Genomic DNA, 23,671 nt, shown 5'->3' on the forward strand with positions numbered 1-23,671 from the left:
GTAAATGACAATGTTTTACAAAGTAAAATATAAATGAAAATCATTGACAATAGATTGTTGAATGCTCTTAAGGGCTTTTGTGTGGATCTGCAGACCCACTGCGGACCACACAGGGGGCTGAGCTGAAACCCATGGTGGATCCACCCATCTGCAAAAAAACTACTAAATTGGGCTTCTTCTCAGGAAACATAGAAATGGTTAAAAATAGTGACCTTTTAGAAGTAGTATAACAAAAGTAAAATATAAACGGAAGTCTGTGATTTGCTATGTACAGCGGTGTAAGAAAATGTGTACCTTCTAGACACTACAGTAAAAGGCAAAATAAAAAGGAGATTAGATGACAGCATGAAGTGAAATAAAGTGAGCAGCAAAGGAGGAAGAGGGATTGCTATACTGAAAATATAATTATTTTACTAAGCCAGTATGAATGAATGTGTTTGAAATTAGATGTGGGTGCTTGCTATAGTATGTAATTTAATAGTATGTAATTTGCACCCATTCACACAGTCAGGCAGGTTCTTACATGCCCAGTTACACTCCTACCAAAGCACTTATGTGCCCACAATTCATATACACAGACAGCCACTGACACACTCAGCCACTATTTGTGAGAAATGATATCAAGAGCTCCAGTGCAGATCCTCCAATACCTATGCCTTCCAGCTGTTTGGTGAGAACTGTGTGGCAGACAGTGTTGAAAGTGGAGGAAAGATCGAGTAAGATCAATGGCGCTTTCCATCCACTGTCCATGACCATTCTGATTTTATTACTCTGCTGCTCCGAATGCTGACTCTGTAGTGTGTTTTTTCCTGAAACCGTACTGCATAGCATTCAGAAATTCATTCTTGTCCGAAAAGGATGAGAGTTCACAGTAAAGTTGTTTTTCCAGTATCTTTGCTGAAAGGGAAGCAAAGATATAAACAACCATACTCAGATATGTACACAGCCTATTACTGACGCCACTTATGTAGTACTCACTTGTTTATAATATGTAATCTCATAGTATGTAATGTAAAGTTAAATGTATTTTACACTTGCTTTTCAGTTATCTACTTGTGTTTAAAGAGGAATGGAATATGGAGTGGTGAGGTGAGGTGAAAAAAACGAACAATTATACATGTTGACAGCATCCATAAACAGGGCAACAGGTGACATTTTAGTACAACTGACATATGGCATTTGCCACAATGAGTCACCATTTTTTCCAGTTTGGGGGAAACAGCTAGGATGGTGACCAGTTGGTCAAGAGATAAGGGTCTAACAGATAGTTTAGCTGTTGATGATGATGATGCACTACCTTCACTCTCTACCTATTGTGATTTGTTCTTTTATGTATGATTTTCAGGTCTTCTCAAATAAAGGATTTGCCATGTGAATACTTCTTCACCATACCTCTTAATAGTGTTTTGGTGCATACATTCCATTAGACAAATATTTGGAAGAACTTTCTTTTCATCTGAATATTTTCAAATTTCAGAGAAATTCTTTGGTGGTGGTAAGTCTTCTTCTTCATCATCCTGCTCTTCCTTTTTTATCTTCAGCAGAAGATATCTTAACTTTGAAACTCTGTTCTTTTGAAACAAAGACGGAAAAACCATGGAGCTTTGGTTCTGAGTGTGTCTCCACAGAGATGCGAACCCCAAATAGGTGATTTAGGTTGTGGTTTGCAATGTGGACTGATGGTACCAATTCCATCCAGCGGTTTTAGCTGCAGGTGTGTAGAATGACTCTATGGGAATTAACATGGGAAATGCACTATATTTTACCCTCCCTTTATCTCTTCCCACTCTTGACAGATCATCCCAAAACTTTCCATGCACAACAAGACCCTAGAGGGCACGTTTTCTGGGACAATTTTGTGAAGATTCGCTGTGTTTTTAAAGCTTGTGTCCAGCCTGCCCCTGTAGGCTTTTGCGTGCACCAGGCACAGGTGCAGATGGAGAGTAGAATCCCCATGTGTGTCTTCACTGCCATTGAGAACAGCTCTGCCCATGGGTTAATATGGGGAAAATGTATAATTAATCCTAGCAGCAACAGTAGATTGCAGTGGAGCAGCCTCAATGTTTACTATCATTAGATTCCTAAAGACAAACCCTTTCCATTGGTAAAGGTGGTTTTGTCAGTAATACCCTGGAAATGCCACTACTAGAATGTGGGCATTTCCATATTCTAAAATCCCTTTTGTGTGTCTTTTTAATTCAAGCTTCATTCCACTGTGGGCTGGGGGAAAACACATCACTGCATTCCCAAGCGACAGCTATAAAACTTAGGCAATTGGAACGACAGACGTCTGCCATTTTGAGGGCCTGGCTAGATAGACTGGATGGAGAGGTTCTGAGACTTGGCCTCATGACAACACTAAAAATACTTTACGGGTCTGCTCGGAGAACTGAACTGGGAGGCGCTGCAGAGGTAACCTTTTGGGTGCAAGTGGGGCTGTCTGGTGTGACTCAAGTCATTGTGCACCAGACGTTGTGCCTCATTCCAGGGGGGCACTGCATTGGTAACTTTTCCTATGCAAGCAGGATTGTCTAGTGTCACTCATGTCATTGCACACCAGACGGTGTGCCTCATTCCAGGGAGGCACAGTATTGGTAACTTGTTGTGTACAAGCAGGACTGTCTGGTGTGACTCAAGCCATTGTGCACCTGACATTGTGTCTCATTCCAGGGAGGCACAGCATTGGTGACCTTTTGTGGCCAAGTGGAATTGTCTGGTGTGACCCAAGTCATCGCACACCAGGCGCTGGGCCTCATCACAGAGCGGCTCTGCACTGAGCACTTCCATGTGCATTCAGAAGTGTTTGGTGTCACTCAGGTTATCGCACACCAAACCTTGTGCCCATGCCAGGAAAGCGCTGAATTTGGTAAACTCTTCATGTGCAACTGTGATGCCTAGGGCAGTCCAAGTCATAGCGCCCCAGACGTACTGCCTCCTGTACTGGGAGATGCTGGATTGGTAACTATCTGTGAAGTGGAGTGTCTAGATTGGCTGGGTATAGCACATCCCAAGGTGACCCTTCCCCTGTGCTTTGCAGACTGGGGCCTGTGCTGGAAGGCCGGTGTGGAGACCCCTGAGTGAACTTGCCGAGTGGGAACCAAACCTCTATTTGCTGACTGTTGCCTGATTAGCCATTCTCTCTTTCTTCCCCTGTACCTTTTCCCCAGGGTCCTGACTAAGTATAACACTGGCCACGAGCAGCCTAGTATGCAGGGAAAGGTTGCCTCAGTCTGTGAACTATTTTACAACTCACCTGCTGGCTGACAGTGCTATGCATTAGGGTACTGAAAGCGAGTGTGTGCCAGTGCGTGTATGCAGCGTGACTGATATCCATGGTATTGTATTGGGTGTGGAGTGAGAGCATGGGAGTGGGTGTCTGGGCTTGATTTCACCACAGAGGAGCATTGCCATGCTTCTTGATTACAATGGTGGTTGGCACTGGCGTTTGCTGGTGCAGTCTAGGGCACAGAGCTATTTCAAAAGCGGTATAGTTCTCTGTATGCATACATTGCTGCTATCATTGGGAACCGGGATGCATTCTACAACTATTTTATATTGAATTGGGGTGATTGCTGGGGTGAGTCTCCTACTGCCAACGTGGTAGTACTGCATGTGGGTGTGTGGAAGGAAAGTATTATTTTTTCTTACGTGTACATACTGCTGACGTTGTACTAAAACTGTTGGGCCTCATACTACTAGTGATCTTTCTGAATGTGATTTATGCCCAGATTTACATGATGTTCATTTGGTGCTGGTTCATGTGTGTGTTAAATACAAATTTTATTTACATACACCTTGTGTAAAGCCTCGTTTGTGCTGCATAGTGTACTCTTTCTGTGGATGTGCTGTGCCAATGGTGTACACATTGCCTCTGTGATAAGCCTGACTGCTCTGTGCCAACTTACCTCAAGGTGAGCACACATTAAACAGTGAGTGTAATCACCCACCCCTGACTGGAGTGGTAAGTTCTCCATGGCTGGGGTCTCGCCTCAGCCCCCTTTGTTTAGCAGGGGCTGGCTTCAGGGAGGTAGTGGTCTCCGAGGCCATATGTTGCCCTGGAGTGGGGCAGCGCTGCCCACCTGTTTCATTGGTGGTGGTCCCTGGGACCTGGGGATCCAGAGGGCACCCATTTTCATTTTTATTACATATCCTTGGGGGAGGTGGTGATCCCTGGGCCTTTTTAGAGCCCTAGGATGGGGTCTGTGTGCCCCCCACCTTATATTTATAAGTGTCCATGCCCCTGGGACCTGGCCCACTCGGGGTTGGGCGATTAAAAGGAAGCACAGGAAACTGCACTTGTTTTTTTTTTTTTTAATTAATGCTGAAATTTGTGAATTTTGCCCTGAACTAAAAAAAATTTTTTTTGCCCTGGCAGGGTAACGGGGGATCCCCAGGACCAAGGCTAGGGAGTGAGGGTACTCCTACTCTGCTCCATTTTTGCATTTTTGTTTGGTATTCATCTGAAGTCGAATCCCAAAATGGTTTCCAACACTTCCTGGGTGAAGTGTTGGCAGCCAATCAATTCTTTTGCACAGGATTGGGACTATGCACAAAGTATTTGTGTTCCTAGATATACAAATTTATGTGTCCTTTAATATCTTGAAAACTAGTGAACTGATCTACACCAAATAACAAAAGGTGTGCTTTCTGGACCAAAAGTTACCTTTCTGACAAATTTGGTGTAATTCTCTCCAGAGGTCCGGGCTCTAGACAGCCCCAAAACCTTCCATGCACAGCAAGACCCAACTTGACACTTTTTGGCGGAAAATTCAATGAAGATTTATCAAACAGTGCCAAAGATATAGCCGAGTCAAAAAACGCGTTTTCTATGGAAACTAGGTCCTAACTATAACTACCTATTGGCAACCACCAATAGGTATATAGGTTAACAATGACACTTTTAGTCTTAGAACATTAATCTACACACCTGACAAGATCACCCTCGCAGGCCAGCCTTGATGCAAGCATCTATTAATGAATCCTCCCCAGTATGTGAAAATAAACATTGCTACTGCAGAAAAACTTTGCACTTTATTTTCTTCCTTCACTTATGACTTGTTAAACCTACTCTGTAGTATCAATCTACTACAAAAAGGCACATTTCAGAAAGCAGGTTTTTAATTTCCTTACAATGTGCTTTGGATTTGATTAATAATAATATGCGTTGTTGCATGAAACAAATTTTCAAAATTACTACATTATTCTCATCAAAAATAAACATTCTCAAAAAGCTCACATATATTATCTGCAAAAAAATAATAGTAAACGATTAATGTTTAAATCCTCTAAATCTTTCCAAAGAGTACTAAAATCATTTTTGAAAAATCATGAAACATAAAATATACATAGCAAGTAACATATTTCATATGGTCCTATTTTGGCATCTGAGGGTTCGGGTGATGTTATAAACCTTGTAGCCTTCGGCCTAAGGACAATATAAAGCCATATTGCACAGTTACCCATTATATATTCTCATGGATGTCATTTAAGGGTTACAGCTGCGAGTCCTGGCTTCTCCTTACAACCCCTGACACCTCCTTTGTGACCACTGGCCTCAAAAGTTGCAAATTCAGTGTAAGAACACAGTGTCAGGCACCAAACTTATTGTTTGCTCTTCATTTTTTATTACATTAATAGCGAATAATACTCTATCACTCACTATTAATAAATAAAAAGTGGAGCATTAGGATCAGGCACTGGCATCTTAGGTAAGAAAAAGCTAATGCTTTTAAGTGTATGTTGTGTGCACACAAGTGGGTGAGAGAGTGTGTTTATGGGTGAGCATATATGAATGTAAGTGGCAGTGTGTGTGCTTGTGTGTAAAAATGAATGAGAAAGTATAAGTGAGTCAAAGTAAGGAGACTGAGAGAGTGTGCGTGCGTGAGTCAGGGTAAGAGTGAGTGAAAATTAACAGGGATAAATGTGTGCGAATGAGTGAGAATGAATGAGTGTGAGTAAGTGAGCAGGAGTGAGAATGCACTGATTGCGAATAAATGAGAGTGAATGAGTGTGAGTAAGTGAGCATGAGTGAGAATGTGTTATTATGGTTGCAAGTCTCCTGTTGGACCTGGACCTGGTCAACTTCTTAGTTTATAGAGGCACACTGATGTTGCTTCAAATGGTGTAATTAAGGTCAAAGGGTGTATGGCGGCACTTCTGCTACTCCTGGCATTCTGGTAAATCAACGCCCCTGTGCTTATTATGCATCTACAGTCCTTTGGAATTTCTAGTTGAGTTGCTTGTTTTTTTCCTTTTTCTTCTCTGCCTAAAACAATAGGTCTCGCATTTGTGAGAGTTAGAGCTATTGTCACTGTAAATTACAATGTCTTTTACCTATGTGTGTGGTTTGGAGTCGAGTGGATGTATGTGGTGTGGAGTGGAATTATGTGCGTTGGATTGAAATTGCTAGCTGTGGAATTGTGTGTGGTGCAATTGTGTGGTGTGGATTTGTGTAGTGGCAATATGTGGCATGGTGTGCAGTGGAATTATGTGGATAGTAATTATGTGGTATTCAGTGTACTGGAATTATGTGGAGTGGGACTGTGTGTCATGGAGTGTAATTAGGTGGAATGGCATTTAGTTTTGTGGAGTGGTATGCAGTGGAGTTTAATTATATGGTGCGCTGTTGAATTTTGTGGCATGATGTGGAATTCTGTGATGTGGATTGGATGTATGTGGTGTGTGTACACATGGATCGCTAGGCAGTGTGAGTGAACGGCCACCCGTTTTATATGCTTCACATAATGTGCCACATGAGCTCTAAAAGTGCAACAGGAATGTGCACGGTGCCGAACAATCACGCACACCAAACTGCTTGAAGGGAACATAAAAAGAACTTCACAGAATGGCGCTGTGCAAAACATCCTCACACTGTCACATACCAGTACATCAGTCACACTGTATTCAGGACTAAACTGCTCTAGTTGATCGATCTGACACTTAGCCCGATCCTGATAATCATCCATGCTTGGAAACTAGAAATACATAATGGCAATTTCCTGACTAAAAGAAGTGTACTTCCAACTTAAAACTGTCTATTAACAATGTTACTTTATTATTACCAAAAATGTATTTGACTTTTCGTATCTTTATTTAAGGAGCAATTGTGGCTAACACCAGGTCTTAAGAATGGTTTGTGCCTAATAAAAACACTTTACGGTATCTGCTTGGGGTAGTGAACATTGAGCCCGCCGGCCAAAAAAAATAAGCTACCTGCTTTAGACATGAGTCGTCCGCTTTCTGAGCAGTAGATGGCTGGCGGTATTTGTCTAGAACTCAACTTAATGCAGATAGGACTATTTTCGTATCTGCTACCTAGCTAATAAACTGCGTCATAGTAAAAGGTGTAATGTACAGCTTAGAAATAAGTGCGGCAGGGATATATACATTGCTTTTACCTATAAGTGCAAAATAATGGGAAGTGTGGGGAGACTGAAGAGCTGTCAACGTGCTACTGTAAAAATATCATCTAAACAGAAGGCCCCCAACCCCATTTTCTCGTTTCTGCACCATGTGGTGTTCTTGTTACTTAATTGATCTTTTCAACGTTGGGCGTATTGAGGGTGGTCTTCTCTGGTTGAGAGGGTAGTTAAGAAGTCAAGAAGTGGCCACAGATCTTGGATGTAAATGCGCTATAGAACTTCTGTGTACTATGGACCTTTTTTTGCTCACTGCTGTTGTGTCATACAGTACGTTACAACACTGTGTAGTCCCCGTAACCTTTAATTTACAATCTTGCACATACACAAGAAATGAGACACTGTCCGCGGGTTAATGGCCTCGAGGAAAACCTCCCCGGGCCTTTTATTAATACCGGTCACGTCACCGGTCTTACCAACTTTCATAAACACTGTAGGGGAGGCTTTCTCAACCTCCCTCCACAAGTGGGCATCATGGGAGAACCCATGACGAACACAACAGCTGCGAAGCGTATTTTCCTCATTCTTGCAATCACCCACGTAAATGCATGAACCTGCATTTTAGAACTGTGTCAACAATTTCAAAAGTTGATTAAGTGCTACAGGCTCCAACAGCAAAATCATTGTTCATGACAGCACAGAGGATATAATCCACAGTGCTATAATGCAAGCTTTGTTTTTTATAAAAAGCACCTTGAAACTCTTCAACTGCTCAAACTTAGGGCCACTCAAACCCTACAGACTCCAACAGCAAAATCATTGTTCATGACAGCACATAGGATGTAATCCACAGTGCTATGATGCAAGCCTTTTGATAGAAAAACACCTTGAAATTCTTCAACCACTTAAACTAAGGGCTACGTAGTACTCTGTTTCGCTGATTCTGGCACTGTCAAAAATAAATTTTTGAAACAAAAAAAAGTGTTCCATATACAAGACTATAAGAAAGGTCCGCGTTCAACGTTGAAAAAAAGAGTGCAAAGATGGACACTCTTAGAGACCCTTAACAATTCTAAGGCTTCAGTACCCAAAAGACCCTACAAAGAGACTCCATCAGGGAATGGGGCTTCAAATGTGACATTCTCATGGCCTGTAGGAAAAGCAACCTCGTCATAATAATGCTGTCTCTCTGGCTCAGTAATGATCTAATTACTTATCCGTAATCTCCTTTACCTTGATTTATAGTCCTCCTCGTCCCACTCATATTTTAATAAGGAGACTCTGTCTCCAGACAGAGCTCTGACATGCTATTTATGTGTACTTCCTCTACCCCACCCTTCCTCCTGTAACCTCTGTGGTGTCCAGTTGGAGGTCCAAATACAGGAGGAAGCGGGTGTGGACTGGGACACGGAGAACTAGGAAACAAAGTATTGAGGATTAGTGGTAAGTAATTGAATCATTGCCCTCTTCTATCATCCTCCTCGTCCCAGTCGTAACTGAATGAAGACATACCAAGCTTCATAAAATATGGACTGACAACCAAGTGCTGCAACCAATTGTATTTATGTGCCAGCAATTGCTTCATTGCCACTTTCAAGACCAAAGGACCACAATTACCTTAAGTAGTATTCAGTTTATTGTGCTTCACGAATGTCTGATGAAAGGACCACTTTGCATCTCTACACATTTCTTGTAGAGATGTACCTCCCACTTTGGCCCAGGTCGCTAAAACTGCTCTTGGGGACTACCCTTGAACAACAGATAGAGGGGACTCATTCAACACTTTGTAGAACTCCCAGATCACCTGGTGAACCCACCTACTTATCATTTGAGTTGATACTGTCTTGACTTTGTTTGATGTATCATAAAACACAAAGAGAGACTCTGACATTCTTTGTCCACCCCAAATAGATAAACAAAGCCCTAATTACATCCTCGAAAGACAGGATTTTTAATTCTCCTCTGGGCATAGGACAGGTAAAATGATCTCCTGTGACAGATGAGAATGTAGATCACCTTGGGGAAAAACTTTGAATCCAACCTCTGAAATACCTTGTCTTGAAAAAACCTCAAGTAAGGAAATGAAAGAATTAGTGCTCCCAACTCCCCTAACCTTCTTGCTGAGGTAATGGTAACCACAAATTGGATTTGAACATACAACCATCTCAAATCTGCTTGCTCAAGCAGCTCAAAGAGGAGCTGTTGTAACCCCAATTAGACTATGGAAGATTCCATGTCAGAATAGGGTGATTCACTTTTGCCCTTTTAATATAAAACCTCTTAGGAGCCTACACACTAGTGGGGATATCAATGCACAACCTTGTCTTCCGTTAACATTCTTTATAGCTGACCATTGGGCATATACAGTGGAAGTGCTAAGGCCAGCAGAAGCCCTAACCTAAAGAACATAAGGATCTGAAAGGCATCTAATGAGAGTGGATCCAACCCTTTAGGATTGCACTAAAAGGAACTCCAATGCTTCTCATAAGAAGGCAGATCTGATGGTTTTCTTGATGCCTGAACGTCATGGGCAACATACCTTCTCAAGCTCCAGACTGTCAATATGAGGTGACAGAGCACAAGCAACAGTAAGTGGGGAACTGTAGAGGAGAAGGCTGCAGGGATAAATGAGGATAATTTCTCCTTGCTAGCAACATCAAAAGGGTCCCGGGCAAAAAATTTGCTACTAGTACTACAAATGTACTCTCATACAAAATCTTCTGAAGCACCTTTGGGAGAAGGGGGATTGGTGGAAAGTCATACAGCATGCCCTTGGGCACAGGAATCAATAGTGCATCCACCACCCATGCCTGTGGACAAAATGTATCTTAACAGAACACTAGTAGCATCATATTTTGTTGTGATGTCAACAAGTATGGTATCCAGGTATCCACGGTATGGTAAAATGTTGACAAATCATGTTGAGTTCCTGGGCCAACAAGTGATTCATCACTAATGAGGGTCAATTTCACCTGATGCTGTCCACCTGGAAATTCAACTGGCCCTTGATGTACACGGTTTTCATGCCCAGGAGATTAGACTGCATTCAAGAAAATATTTGTGCAGCCAAGAATTTAATCCCTCATTCCTTGTACCTCCCTGGTGATTTAGATTGCATTCCACCACCAGATTGTCCCTTTTTTGACTACCAGATTGGCTCCTTTCTGTGGAGAATATGTTTGCAAAGCCACCCTGACTGCTGCTAATTTTCTCTAGTTGGAGGAGTGTAAACTTTCTTCTCTTGACCATTTCCCTTTTGACTCCTGATCTCCAGGTGTCGCTTCCTGTTAGAGCTGGCATCCTTGGTGTGGTTCTCCCTTAACTTTTTGCCTTCAACCATCATGTTTTTTCTGACTTCGTTCCTGCTGGCTTTAGGACTCTATGAACTTTACTGCTGCTAAAAAGTGTTCAAGGGCTTGTACTCTCTCCTTGAAACATGGGGAAATTTACTTATTCTCACTGGGCACGTCTGGTTTACTGTTAAGTCTCTAGTAATGTGGCACTACATGTACCCAGGTCCTGTAAATTAAATGCTCATAGTGGGCCTTCAGCACTCATAGTGCCACCCATTACATAGCCCTTTAACCAGTCTGAAGCCTGCCATCGCAGCCTGTGAGTGCAGTTTTAAACTGCCATTTCCAACTGGCAATTTTTTTTTTTTTGCCAAGCCCAAACTTTCCTTTTTAATACATATAAGTCACCACTAGGGTAGGCCCTACAAAGTCCAGTGGGCAGTGTATTTAAAGTGTTAGACATCTATTTTGAAATTTTACATATCCTGGTAGTGAAAAACTCTTACATTTATTGTTCACTACGGTGAGCCCTGCCTCTCCCATAGGGTAACACTGGATTATCTTATTACATTTAATAAGCGATAACTCAGTTGATAGCAGGTAGAATGCTTGAGTTTGGTGTCTAAAGAATTTTAACTAAAACCCCTCTTTAAGTGCAAAGTCAAATTTTTGGTCACAATTCTGTAAATGCCACATTTAGAAAGTTGACATTTTCTTGTCCTAACCATTTGGTGCCTAATGCATCATCCTAGGTCACATGACGAGGTGTAGCTGGCAACTGGACCTGGTGTTTTGCTCCCAGACTGTGGGACTAATGGAGGTTAGCTGCTGGCATGTAGGGCCACTCTGAGTTAACAAGTGGAGTAGCTGTCACCTACCACACTTGCATATCCCAAAGGCTCTATCTGAGCACTCTCATAAAATGTTTGTTGCTAGTCTATTGTGACCCTGGGCAAGCTGAGGCTAGGACAGGGAGGAAGGGGATGCTTGACACTTCAGGGGTGTAGAAACCTGTAGAAGCTTCTTCCACTTCAAAGTGGGCACCAGGTATAAATATTGGACCCTTAAATCCAGCACTTCTGGATCTGCCAGGAGTAAGGACTGCTGTGCTGATGAAAAGGCTGCCACTCTGATGGACTGCTGCCCTACTGTGCTGATCTGCTGCCCATTTGCCTGGGAGAGAAGGACTGGATCTGCAACTCCAAACCCAGGCCGCAGAGTGAATCAAAGGGCTAATTAGGTGGCCTCCTGCTCAGAAGCCTCAGGGACAGAACAGGCTTCCAACAACTTTGGATTTAGCACCTGGTCTCTGCCATCTGTGAGTTCTACTCTCCCAATTGTTTCCAACCCATCCTGAACCATTTGAAGTGGGCCTGAAAGTGCTCTGCCAGCCCATCTGTGGATTCAGTAGAAGTGATGCATCTTTTCTGTGGCATAGCACATCCTCCTCAGAAACAGTGCATCGCCTTTGCTGCATGGACTTCCCGGACGCAAAGACTTCACAATACCCATTTCAGTCTGTTGGAACTGCCCTTGCACAACGCAGATCCATGCAAGGACATTCCTTCACCCATTGCAGCCCATCAAAACCGCTGCTGCACAACACATCTCCACACATAGACATCGCCTTGCCGAAAGCAGTCCATCGGAAATGCAGCTGTGTGGTGCATCTCCACGCAAGGACATCGCTCGCACTTCACAGCTCCCCGGAACCGCCGATGCATGACTCATCTCATCTGAGCCTTGCATCACCTTTGCTGCATCATGCACCCTCAGCATGGGACTCTGCATTTCTTTGCAACCAGAATTAAGATACTGTGTTCAGTGAACCTAACTGAGTCCCTGTTGCTGGCCTGCACTCCACAGCAGCTGGCCTGAAATTGTAACATTTTCCCAGTGTTGTGCAACCAGAAGAGCACATTGGGCACTTGGTTTTTTGTGTTGCTATTTTCACTGAAATCTTTAAAATTGCATATGTCCACATAACTGCCAGCCTAATGACCCATGGGTTTGGTGGGTAACAGATAATAATACCTCTAGGAGGCTAGTGCTGCAGAAAGTGGCTCACCAAGGGTTTGAGGTAAAAATGCACCCAAGGATATACTGCAGTAGCTTTGGCCATTAACCCCTGCACTTTCACCCATTTGCTTGCTGACATGATGGATTGAGCTAGCAGGTGGGAGAGCTGATTCTGAATTGTTGCAATTCTGGCATGGGGTAGAAAGACATGACCCAGACTTCTGAAGGTTGATAGTAAATCCAAGATCTCCAGCACCTCTGTGACGTTCCACATTTTGGCATGCCCCTTAGGGAGAGAAGAAGCAGGCAATCCAGATATAGTAATATCGTACATCCATTTAGCTCAAAGTATGGAACAACTGGTGTTTATACTGTGGTGAAAACCTTGGGAGACATAGCCAGTCAGGATGGAAGGGTTTGGAACTGGAAATGGTTTGTTCCCACTGCCAGGTACAAAACTCCCTAGCTTTCTGGATGTATTGGGACATGGAAATAGGTGTGAGGTGTCCAGGGTAATAAAACAAATCTTCTGCAACACCATAGTTTGCCTTTTGCACTCATCTTTTGGTAAAGAGGTAGATAGAAACTGGTTCAGGAATATGTAACCATCTCTCAGGAGGTAAAGCACCCAACTGTCAGAATCTACTTCCTGCCACTGATGGTAAAACAGCCTCAACCCTGCCCCAGACTCATGGAATTCACTTGTGTGACTGTCCTTGATCTTGTGAACTAACTGGTTGGTATTTGTTGCCAAACACAGCTCCTTGACCTTGAGCTCGGCCACGAAAGGGATGCTTGTCCTGGGATTTAAAGACTGCTGTTTTGATATGAAAAACTTATTGTTGGTGAATAATTTGAAAGGTTTGAGGATCTTTTTCCCCTCTGCCACCTTACGGACCAAGTCATCAAGTTCTACCCCAATATGCTTAAGGCTGTAAAAGGAAGTTTTTGAATGTGAGAAATGTGAGTGGTCTCCAGTTTCCAGAACGTCATCCATAAGAGACGACATACTAATATCACAGCTCATGTGGATAACGTATAAGAAGATATGGCCAACAAAAATTGTGTCATCAGTTCAATTTTTGCAAGGACGGAATTCAGACTGTCTATCTCCTCAGTGCAGTCAAACAGCTACTGATAATCCTTAAGTAACACCTGTGTTCATATGCTGTATTGGTCCCTGCCTTGATCACAAAGTCGGATGCAGCTTAGGACTGTTTGAAGGCAGCTTACACATTTCTGTCAACCACATCTGGTAATGTGGACTTTTCAGATGCCAGAGATGATGTTGCGGCCATCAATGCAAACATCGTGTTCACCACCACGGTGTGAGGAAATTCCTCATCAAAACTCTGAAGAAAATACCCTCTGTTTAGGAAGCAAGAAATTGAAGTCCTGTATGTGTCTTTCCATTCCCTGATGTTCCTAGAGTTGTTTGATGGCATCATGCAATTGAAGGTCATGTACCTGCAACCCTTTCTCAGGGGGCTTCTTTTGAAAGCCTAAAGTCTCTCTGATATGCTTTAGGATGTCTAGCAGCTGAGGAGGCTCAATATATGTACCTTTTGATCGACATCCAATTTTTTCATCCTGGGCATCCTTCTGCCTTTTAACTCTAAGTTCCACTAGAGCAGAGTCAACTACCTTTATTATCAGGGATTGTAAAACTGCTCTGAGGATTTGCAGGACGTCATCATCTTTCTGCATGACTGCAGGTTTCAGAATATGCTGCTTACTGGCAGCTTTCCTAGCCTCCATTTTGGGACAAAGAGGCACTACAGCAGCATTGGTTACCTACAGTGCTTAATATGTGAATTCCCACTCTCATGGGAACTTACACAATAATAAGCCATGGTGTCTCCCCACGCCTGTTGCACAATCAATCACTCTGTGTGTGTTGGAATACTGCAAGCAGCCTCCAAGTGGGCTGAGTGCCAGTTGCTGTGAAAGCTCCCTAGTAGAGGTGGGTAAGCAACTGAAAGCTCCAGCAGGCTCAGACCTGGCTCTGGCTCAGCTTGAGGTCCTGTTGGACCCACCAGCCTATAACGAGCTGAGCTTTCATGTAGCTTCTCCCTCCATCTACCTGAGGTGTCGTGTTAAGGCCAGAGCTGCCGATGGTAGAACTCTGGAACCAGGTTTGAGTCTTGGCACCCGCTCAACATCATGCGATTACGGGCAAATCACTTAATCTGCCTATGCCTATAAAAAAATGCATGTGATCTTGTGTAATGTAACTAATGGTCATGCAAAGTGCTCCAAAGCCTTTGAGTCAAGTTTGCACTGTATTTTAAAAACTGCAGAAGAACGCACTAAGATAAAAGAACAAAGCCTTCACATAAGGAATTACAAACAGATACACATTTAGTGGCTGATTTGTACAGAGTCAAACCAGAAAACCTGGTTAAATTCTTGCTGTCTCTGCTTAAATTGTGTGATTTTAGGCAAATATTTCAACAAAACTCTTTTTTCTTCATTATCACAAAGGAATTACTTTCGACTATGTGAGTTCAGACTACCAGTTGTACAAAACTATCACTTTTAATAAGTACTTCCCAATGCAGTGCTATAATGTTCCCTATTAAAGTCAAAGTTTCTGCACATTAACAATATTTTTTTTCAACTTTTTAGTTTATCATATTTTACATGGTTTGTGGTATGATTTGCTTAACAAATATTTTCAAGGCTCAGCAGAGGCTCGGCTCTCCCTGTTAATTTGTTGGCTTGTCCACTTCTACTCCCGAGCCACGCACATATACGGCGAGTTGGTCAACAGATGGTCAACTGAAAACGGCTATCAGCCTTCGCCATACTGAATGTACACTTCCAGACTGCAGATGGCAGGAAACGATCATGGCCACACCTAACCAGAGCAAGTGTATCAGTGACTGAAAAGGAAAAACATATACAATAAAACAGAGAAAATCACAGCTTGCTTTTGTCTGCCTGAAACAGAGATCTTACAGGAGAAGGGAGGTTTATTATTCGATCATTAGTCATAAAGATAGAAGAGGGACACAAAAATAGCGTCCCAGATCTCTGTCTGGATGCTGGGTCCCTCATTCAGTTACGACTGTGACAAGGAGAACAAGATGAGATGGTAATGAGTTTAGCTGCAAAACCAAAATTTGCTGTTGAATCCTGAACTCACTTCATCACTAAGACACGCTGAACAAGACCTCTGCCACATAGAACTCCTCATAGGAGACCTTTTAATCCTGTTGAAGCCCACCGAGCCTCTCTTTTACAGCCAGACTATTGATCAACTTGAGAGCTATATGGTTCTATTGAAGTTTTTTCCAATGGAAAGTTCAACAAACCAGGAATTTCATTTTTAGCAGTACACTGAGCTGTTGTTGCATCCTACTGGCACAAACAAAAGGGAACCTGTCTTAAAATGTTTGAATGTACTTCTCTCACACTTCTTTGGAATTGATTATCTCCTAGTGGCCCCCATCAGCTAGAAACAGAGGTTGGTGACAACATTATTGAAAAAAAACTCCAATGACATATCCAAACACCCTTAGCAACAATCAACATATTTCTCATTTATCATTGTCTATGAATTTTGTGGAAAACAGATCAATAAGAAAAATCTCAACTTTTCTTTGGGTAAATATCTTACATTGTATCCAGTTTTGTTTTCAACCTTTACATAGCACAGAGACCATTCTGATCTTGATTCAACATTACCTTAAATTAACTATGGATGAAGGTAAAGGTGCAGAGCAGATTTTTTTAGAATTCTCAGCTGACTTCAACACTATATGACAAGAGATACTTATTACCTACTTCTTCCAGTTTGCCATTTTGGGTCACGGTCTTGCATGGACAGTTTCTTAACTGTCAAACTGCACTCTTGTGGTGAAATTGGAACCTTCCCAATCTTTATTCAATAAAGTTGATCATTGTATGCCCTAAGTTTCAGACATATTTTGTAATGTATATGTGGTTCTTCTTGTACATCTGATCTAATATTTTGGGTTTCTATAAATGACTTGTGCCAATGACACATGAAAAGTCATTAGGCTGGGCTATCCTGGAAGACAATCCTAAATTAAATTTGATGAATGTCTCCTCCTTGTAGCCTACTAAATAAACTTTAATGCTGCATATTTGAAAACAGAAAAAAATTAACACAAATAGTTGTGGCAATAAGTCGGCTTTGTCTAGTAATTTATGGCAATGCAAATTGAGTCACCTAGCCTGTGCCTCAAGTTTGAAATTCAGTTTTCACTCTTGATGAATCTATAACCCACAAAACAAATCTTCCTCATATAATCCATATCTCGGAATAATTCAGAACATCAGCCATGTCCTTCCACTGTCTAGTTTCTAATCTGTATTATAAACAGTCATACTGTTGGGTCTATAGTATGGTAACTCTCTATTAATAGGAATGCCAAAATAATGTCTAGCCAGATTACAGATGCTTCAAAATGCCCAAGTCCGGCTTATTTTGGGTTCAGATTGAAGAACTTCTATATCTCGTCATAGGGCCTTCTGGTGGCTCCCTATGGCAAAGAAATGACAGTTTATCTGCCAGCCAGAGTCTGATATTATCATCCAATAGGGTGCTATAATCAACGTTCACTCATCAGCTAGTAATATCCAAGGTAACGAAGATCAGACCATGAGGTCACTCATTTTTGTTCTACGTGACTGACACCTAGAATGCTCTAACTCCAACCATATGTTTCTATGTGAAATGCCTCAGTTTTAGAAAGATTAATTGGAACCTGTCTCTACGCTTCCTAGTTAAACTCTGCTATGCTTCTCTACTCAAGCTATAGTGGACCCCATGCCATGGCCCCATAGTGTTACAGAGTGTCTACAAACTGTCATTCATCCATTCAAAAGAATAAGAAAGGGAGGAGCAATGGACTGTTCAAAAACTGCTGCAAGGAGTCCAGTTAGTATTTTTAACCAAAAATGTTCCTCCAATTATTTGTTTACTGCAAATATGCCTCAGACAGTGGGCTCAAAAGGGACTAATACATGTACAGGGAGTGCAGAATTATTAGGCAAATGAGTATTTTGACCACATCATCCTCTTTATGCATGTTGTCTTACTCCAAGCTGTATAGGCTCGAAAGCCTACTACCAATTAAGCATATTAGGTGATGTGCATCTCTGTAATGAGAAGGGGTGTGGTCTAATGACATCAACACCCTATATCAGGTGTGCATAATTATTAGGCAACTTCCTTTCCTTTGGCAAAATGGGTCAAAAGAAGGACTTGACAGGCTCAGAAAAGTCAAAAATAGTGAGATATCTTGCAGAGGGATGCAGCACTCTTAAAATTGCAAAGCTTCTGAAGCGTGATCATCGAACAATCAAGCGTTTCATTCAAAATAGTCAACAGGGTCGCAAGAAGCGTGTGGAAAAACCAAGGCGCAAAATAACTGACCATGAACTGAGAAAAGTCAAGCGTGCAGCTGCCACGATGCCACTTGCCACCAGTTTGGCCATATTTCAGAGCTGCAACATCACTGGAGTGCCCAAAAGCACAAGGTGTGCAATACTCAGAGACATGGCCAAGGTAAGAAAGGCTGAAAGACGACCACCACTGAACAAGACACACAAGCTGAAACGTCAAGACTGGGCCAAGAAATATCTCAAGACTGATTTTTCTAAGGTTTTATGGACTGATGAAATGAGAGTGAGTCTTGATGGGCCAGATGGATGGGCCCGTGGCTGGATTGGTAAAGGGCAGAGAGCTCCAGTCCGACTCAGACGCCAGCAAGGTGGAGGTGGAGTACTGGTTTGGGCTGGTATCATCAAAGATGAGCTTGTGGGGCCTTTTCGGGTTGAGGATGGAGTCAAGCTCAACTCCCAGTCCTACTGCCAGTTCCTGGAAGACACCTTCTTCAAGCAGTGGTACAGGAAGAAGTCTGCATCCTTCAAGAAAAACATGATTTTCATGCAGGACAATGCTCCATCACACGCGTCCAAGTACTCCACAGCGTGGCTGGCAAGAAAGGGTATAAAAGAAGGAAATCTAATGACATGGCCTCCTTGTTCACCTGATCTGAACCCCATTGAGAACCTGTGGTCCATCATCAAATGTGAGATTTACAAGGAGGGAAAACAGTACACCTCTCTGAACAGTGTCTGGGAGGCTGTGGTTGCTGCTGCACGCAATGTTGATGGTGAACAGATCAAAACACTGACAGAATCCATGGATGGCAGGCTTTTGAGTGTCCTTGCAAAGAAAGGTGGCTATATTGGTCACTGATTTTTTTTTGTTTTGTTTTGGAATGTCAGAAATGTATATTTGTGAATGTTGAGATGTTATATCGGTTTCACTGGTAATAATAAATAATTGAAATGGGTATATATATATTTTTTGTTGAGTTGCCTAATAATTATGCACAGTAATAGTCACCTGCACACACAGATATCCCCCTAACATAGCTAAAACTAAAAACAAACTAAAAACTACTTCCAAAAATATTCAGCTTTGATATTCATGAGTTTTTTGGTTTCATTGAGAACATGGTTGTTGTTCAATAATAAAATTAATCCTCAAAAATACAACTTGCCTAATAATTCTGCACTCCCTGTATATGTTTTCCAATATGTTTATTTCCTATCCTTTCTCCTTTTTGTCCTTGTTTTTTTCAAGCTGAATAAAACTGAGATACAGATTACATTTCTTCATGTTGTTCACGTTACTTTGGCTATGTGTCCTACTTTTTGAATTGTAGAGACTGTTATAAGAAATTGTGTTATTAGTTGACTGGTATGTGAGCCCTGGTCAAGCAGGAGCCACAATCCCTATCAGGGTGGGGCACAAGCCAGCCCTAAATTAAACTGTGCTCAACCCTCTGGTAGCTTGGCACAGAGCAGTCAAGCTTAACTTAGAGGTAATATGTAAAGTATTTGTGCAACACTTCAACAGTAATAACACCTCACAAAAAGGATCCGACACCAGGACTCATAGATGGATGGATCCAGGTGCTGGGTTTAAGGTTGTTGAAAGCCTGTTATGTCCTGATACCTCTAATCAGAATGCCAGCCAATGTGCATTTGGAGTCACTTTGGGGTCCTGGGTTCAGAGTTGTATGGTCCAGTCCTTCTAACCCAGGCAAGAGGGCAACAGACAGCAGGTCAGCAGAGCAGCAGTTCTTCATAGAAGCAGTCATGCAGACTGGTAGTCCTTTCAGCAGCACAGCAGTCCTTCCTGGCAGAGCATCCACAGCTCCAGAAGTGTAATGAAGAGTTGGTGTCTGAAGTCCAGTATTTATACTCAGTTGTGCCTCTGAAGTGGGGAGAAGCTTCTGAAGGCATGCTTTTGACGTGCACATGTGGCCTGCCTTGCCTGCCCTGGCATCAGACTTACTACAGGGGGTATGCAGTCTTTTGTTGTGAAGGCAGGACACAGACTACTCAAGTGTAAGTGGGGATGTGCTCAGCTCCACCCTCGCATCCTGTCAATGATGACCCACCCAGGCACACCTAAGCACCCTATTGTGTGTGTGGCTGTCTAGGAGGAATACACAAAGTTGAACTGTCAGCTACACCCAGTCATGTGACACAGAAGCACAAAGCAGGCACCAAATAGCTAAGGAAGGAAAATGCCATCTTTCAAAAAGTTTCATTTACAAAATTGTAATTTAAAATCCAATTCTACCGTAAGTTAGGACTTTAGTCCGTGATTCCAGAGGCACCAAACATGAATGAATTATCTGTTTCCATTTGAAAGCTACAGCTTATTAAATGCAATAAGGTAGTGCCAATGTTACCCTATAGGAGAGGTAGGCCTTGCAGTAGTAAAAAAAAAAAAAAAAAGAGTAGTAGTTTTTCACTACCAACACATGTAAAACTTAAAATTACATGTACTTTTTAAATACACTGCACCCTGCCCTCTGGGCTGTCCAGGACCTATCACACGGGTGACTTATATGTATTAAAAAAGGAAGGTTTTGGCCTGGCAAAAGGTTTATTTTGCCAGGTTGAAATGCCAGTGAAAAACTGAACACACAGGCTGCAAAGTCAGGCCTGAGGCACGTTTAAAGGTTTACTTAAGTGGGAGGCACAATCAGTGCTGCAGGCCCACCAGTAGCATTTAATTTACAGTCCCTGGGCACGGGCAGTGCACTTTACAAGGGAACTACAAGGAAACTATTTATGCCAATTAGGAATAAGCCAATTCAACCATGTTTCAAGTAGAGAGCACAAGCACTTTAGCACTGGTTAACAGTGCTAACGTGCAGAGAGTCCTAAAAGCCAGCAAAAATGGACTCAGAAAGCAAAAGGGTGAAGGCAAAATAGTTTGGGGTGGCCCTGTGGAAAGGGCCATGTTCAACAGCTTGTTACCACCACTTTTGGTTTATGGTCATATTTTCCTGTTTTTATACCCATTTGTTATGTTCCTTTTTATGACTTGAACAAAAGGATTTCAGCCAAACTGTGGTTGGGATGAAACTAAATGTATCGTATGGGCCCGTTCCTTTGACGTTCCTCAACTTTTAAGTAAACTCACGTGTCGTTTTAATAATGTATATCAATTTGAATTTACCAAAGAAATCATCAAAAAGAAAAACACGGAGACACAAATAAACAGAGAGATGTATGTGTTGAGTTGGTGTGTGGACTTTGAAAGGCAAACTTACGGAGCACCGCCGCAGAGAAGCGTCCATAAAGTATATTCTGATACACGAGAGAGATCAGTGATTAATGCGCTTGAGCCTGTGTCTGTGTAAAATGCCAAAAAGCTGGTTGCGATCCATGTTCTCAAACACCAATACAGCAACAAACCGCAGATTTGTGAACTTCTATTTTTTTAACGTGGAGAAAATATTAAGGCTCAGCTCGGGTATGGATATTGAGAAGGTCGGTTCTCTGGGTACTATAGCGTAAATATAACATGTAAACGTTTTCAACTGCTCTGTAAGGGGCCGCCAGTTGTGTTTTTGATGGCAAAATGATGTCATGCTTTGAAACCTTGTGACACTGAAATGGTCTGCAAAGAACATAATATTAGCCTTGTTCTCACAGTGTTGAGAAACTGCATGTAGAAAGGTTTCCTGGTGCCCAGCACTGTAGCCATAGCAAACTACAACTGATAAACAGGCCTGTGACAAAATATATAATTTCAGTTGTACTGCCTTCTTCACACATGATAAAGATCACCGCCTAGAGTTATATTTTTTCAATGGCAAACGGAAGAAGCCTCATGCAAGACGACGTTGTTATCATCATATGAGAACCAACTTTTACATCGTGTAAGGAAAGGACATACACAATGTAAAATGAACATTGCTTTAACGTGAGCCTCTCTTGTCAGTATTATATTTTTATGAGCTCTTCAAACACGAAAAGGAAATCAAAAACAGAGCCCTCAAACATGTTTTTATTTCTATAAAATTGTGGTACATGCATATTAGTCTATTTTGCACAATTACCAGTGTTTGCTGTTAGGTTATTATGCACAGAGACTGGGAGCTCAGATGTACAAATTAAATTAACTAAAACATTTTTAACACAAAATGCATGAAATACATCTGCTAATTTAACCTTCTATCACAAATCAAAAGCACATAAAATAGTTGTTCGTGGGTCATGTGAATTTATGCACTGTTATATTTTCAAGTGTCATGCCTCTCTTCCGCGCTCAAGCCGGCATACCTGAAGCTTAGTCATGTGCATTGCACTCCCGCCAGGCAGGAGAGCCCTTTGTTAGCAGGTACCCAATACCTGAGAGTTGGTCTAAAATGATTCACTGAGTTATACCTCTTGTGTGTTCAAATGTTTCATAGCATGAATTTGCAACAGTTTACGGCCTTAGTGCTAGTATACCGTGGAGTAACTAAAACAATCGTTATTTTATTTCTATGTACCAAAAGAACGAATCTGGTTCAGTAAAATGTAGTTTTAAAAACGAATCTATCCACACAAGTCTGTAATCTGTGTTTTTTCTGCAACACAAGATTAATTTTGTGCTTACAGTATCCAAGTTTGAGTGTCTTCTGTGTATTGGGAGACTGACATGCATTGTAATCATATTAGGCAGCCCCAATAAACTTGGCATATCACATACTAGTGTACAATTTGTCGTCTGTGAAGCAAAGAAAGAAAAACAGCGTGTTGGCATTGTGCTCACACATTTTGCAAGATCTTCCCAGGTGGAAACAAAACACCATTGAAAAACTGTGAGGTAAGCATGTGCACGTAGATAGGCCGCTTTTACAACGCATAACCCTGCTCAAACCTTACTAACTGAAAACATTTAAGGTTATACACACATCCATCTGCAAGCTCCCCTAGCCGATACGCGTGTCGTTTCTCCCCACCATTTTCCTTCACATACTGTCTTCGAATCATATTAGGGAGAAACTGGCTGGGGATAACTAGCTGAGCTTGTTAAACTGGCCCAGAAACAGAAGTGAAAGCGAGGTTAGGTCTGCACATACCCACTCCGTATCTTTCCTTGGCCGTCTTGTGCCAGGGAGTCATTGTCGGAGCGTGATGCTTGCGCCCTTTCTCAGTTGAACTTTCTGGCTGCGCCGCAACTTGTTTGAAGATTCTGAGTCGCACCACAGGTGTGTCCTGCTCCTCAGCAGCTCCGGAGTCTCCAAGCGCGCGCTCAATTCCGCACAGTCTCAGATGAGCGATGGGCAGGCCGAGTCCGCGCGCTGTTCTCTATTCTTTGAGCCTCCCGGGTGTCTGAAGCAAAACTGTTCCGCCACCCTCTCAATCTGAAACCAAACTGCGTACCGCCCCGCCTCTGTGCGGTAGCAGCCTAGTCAAGGAGCCCTGCCTGCTTCCTTCCTCTTTTCTACATCTCTTTTCACAAGTACAATCTTAACCAGTACTCTCAAAATGGTGTGTCCGTTTCTGCAGCGATATTGGAAGAAGGGGTTCATGATGCAACATCAATGCATTTGTTAATCAAGTAGCAGTAAACGCCAGGGAACAACGAATAAATGTCACTGATCTATTTTTAAGTAAGGCCTAAGAGCAACACTTTACAAAGTAATCAAAGCTTTACTTAATCAG

The 23,671-nt window shown here is 42.3% G+C and overlaps 1 protein-coding gene across 1 annotated transcript in view; it reads right to left on the reverse strand.

The window, feature by feature from the left end:
• DOCK2 (dedicator of cytokinesis 2) overlaps positions 1–23,385 on the reverse strand; it is a 2,133,690-nt gene extending 2,110,305 nt beyond the window's left edge. Inside the window, exon 1 of the mRNA XM_069199340.1 lies at positions 23,086–23,385. Within this exon, the coding sequence (XP_069055441.1) occupies positions 23,086–23,128 (43 nt within the window). The 5' untranslated portion in view covers positions 23,129–23,385. The remainder of the gene's footprint in view (positions 1–23,085) is intronic.
• Positions 23,386–23,671: the final 286 nt, after the last annotated feature.

The sequence above is a fragment of the Pleurodeles waltl genome, chromosome 7, assembly GCF_031143425.1.
Source record: "Pleurodeles waltl isolate 20211129_DDA chromosome 7, aPleWal1.hap1.20221129, whole genome shotgun sequence".
Classification (NCBI taxonomy): Eukaryota; Metazoa; Chordata; class Amphibia; order Caudata; family Salamandridae; genus Pleurodeles; species Pleurodeles waltl.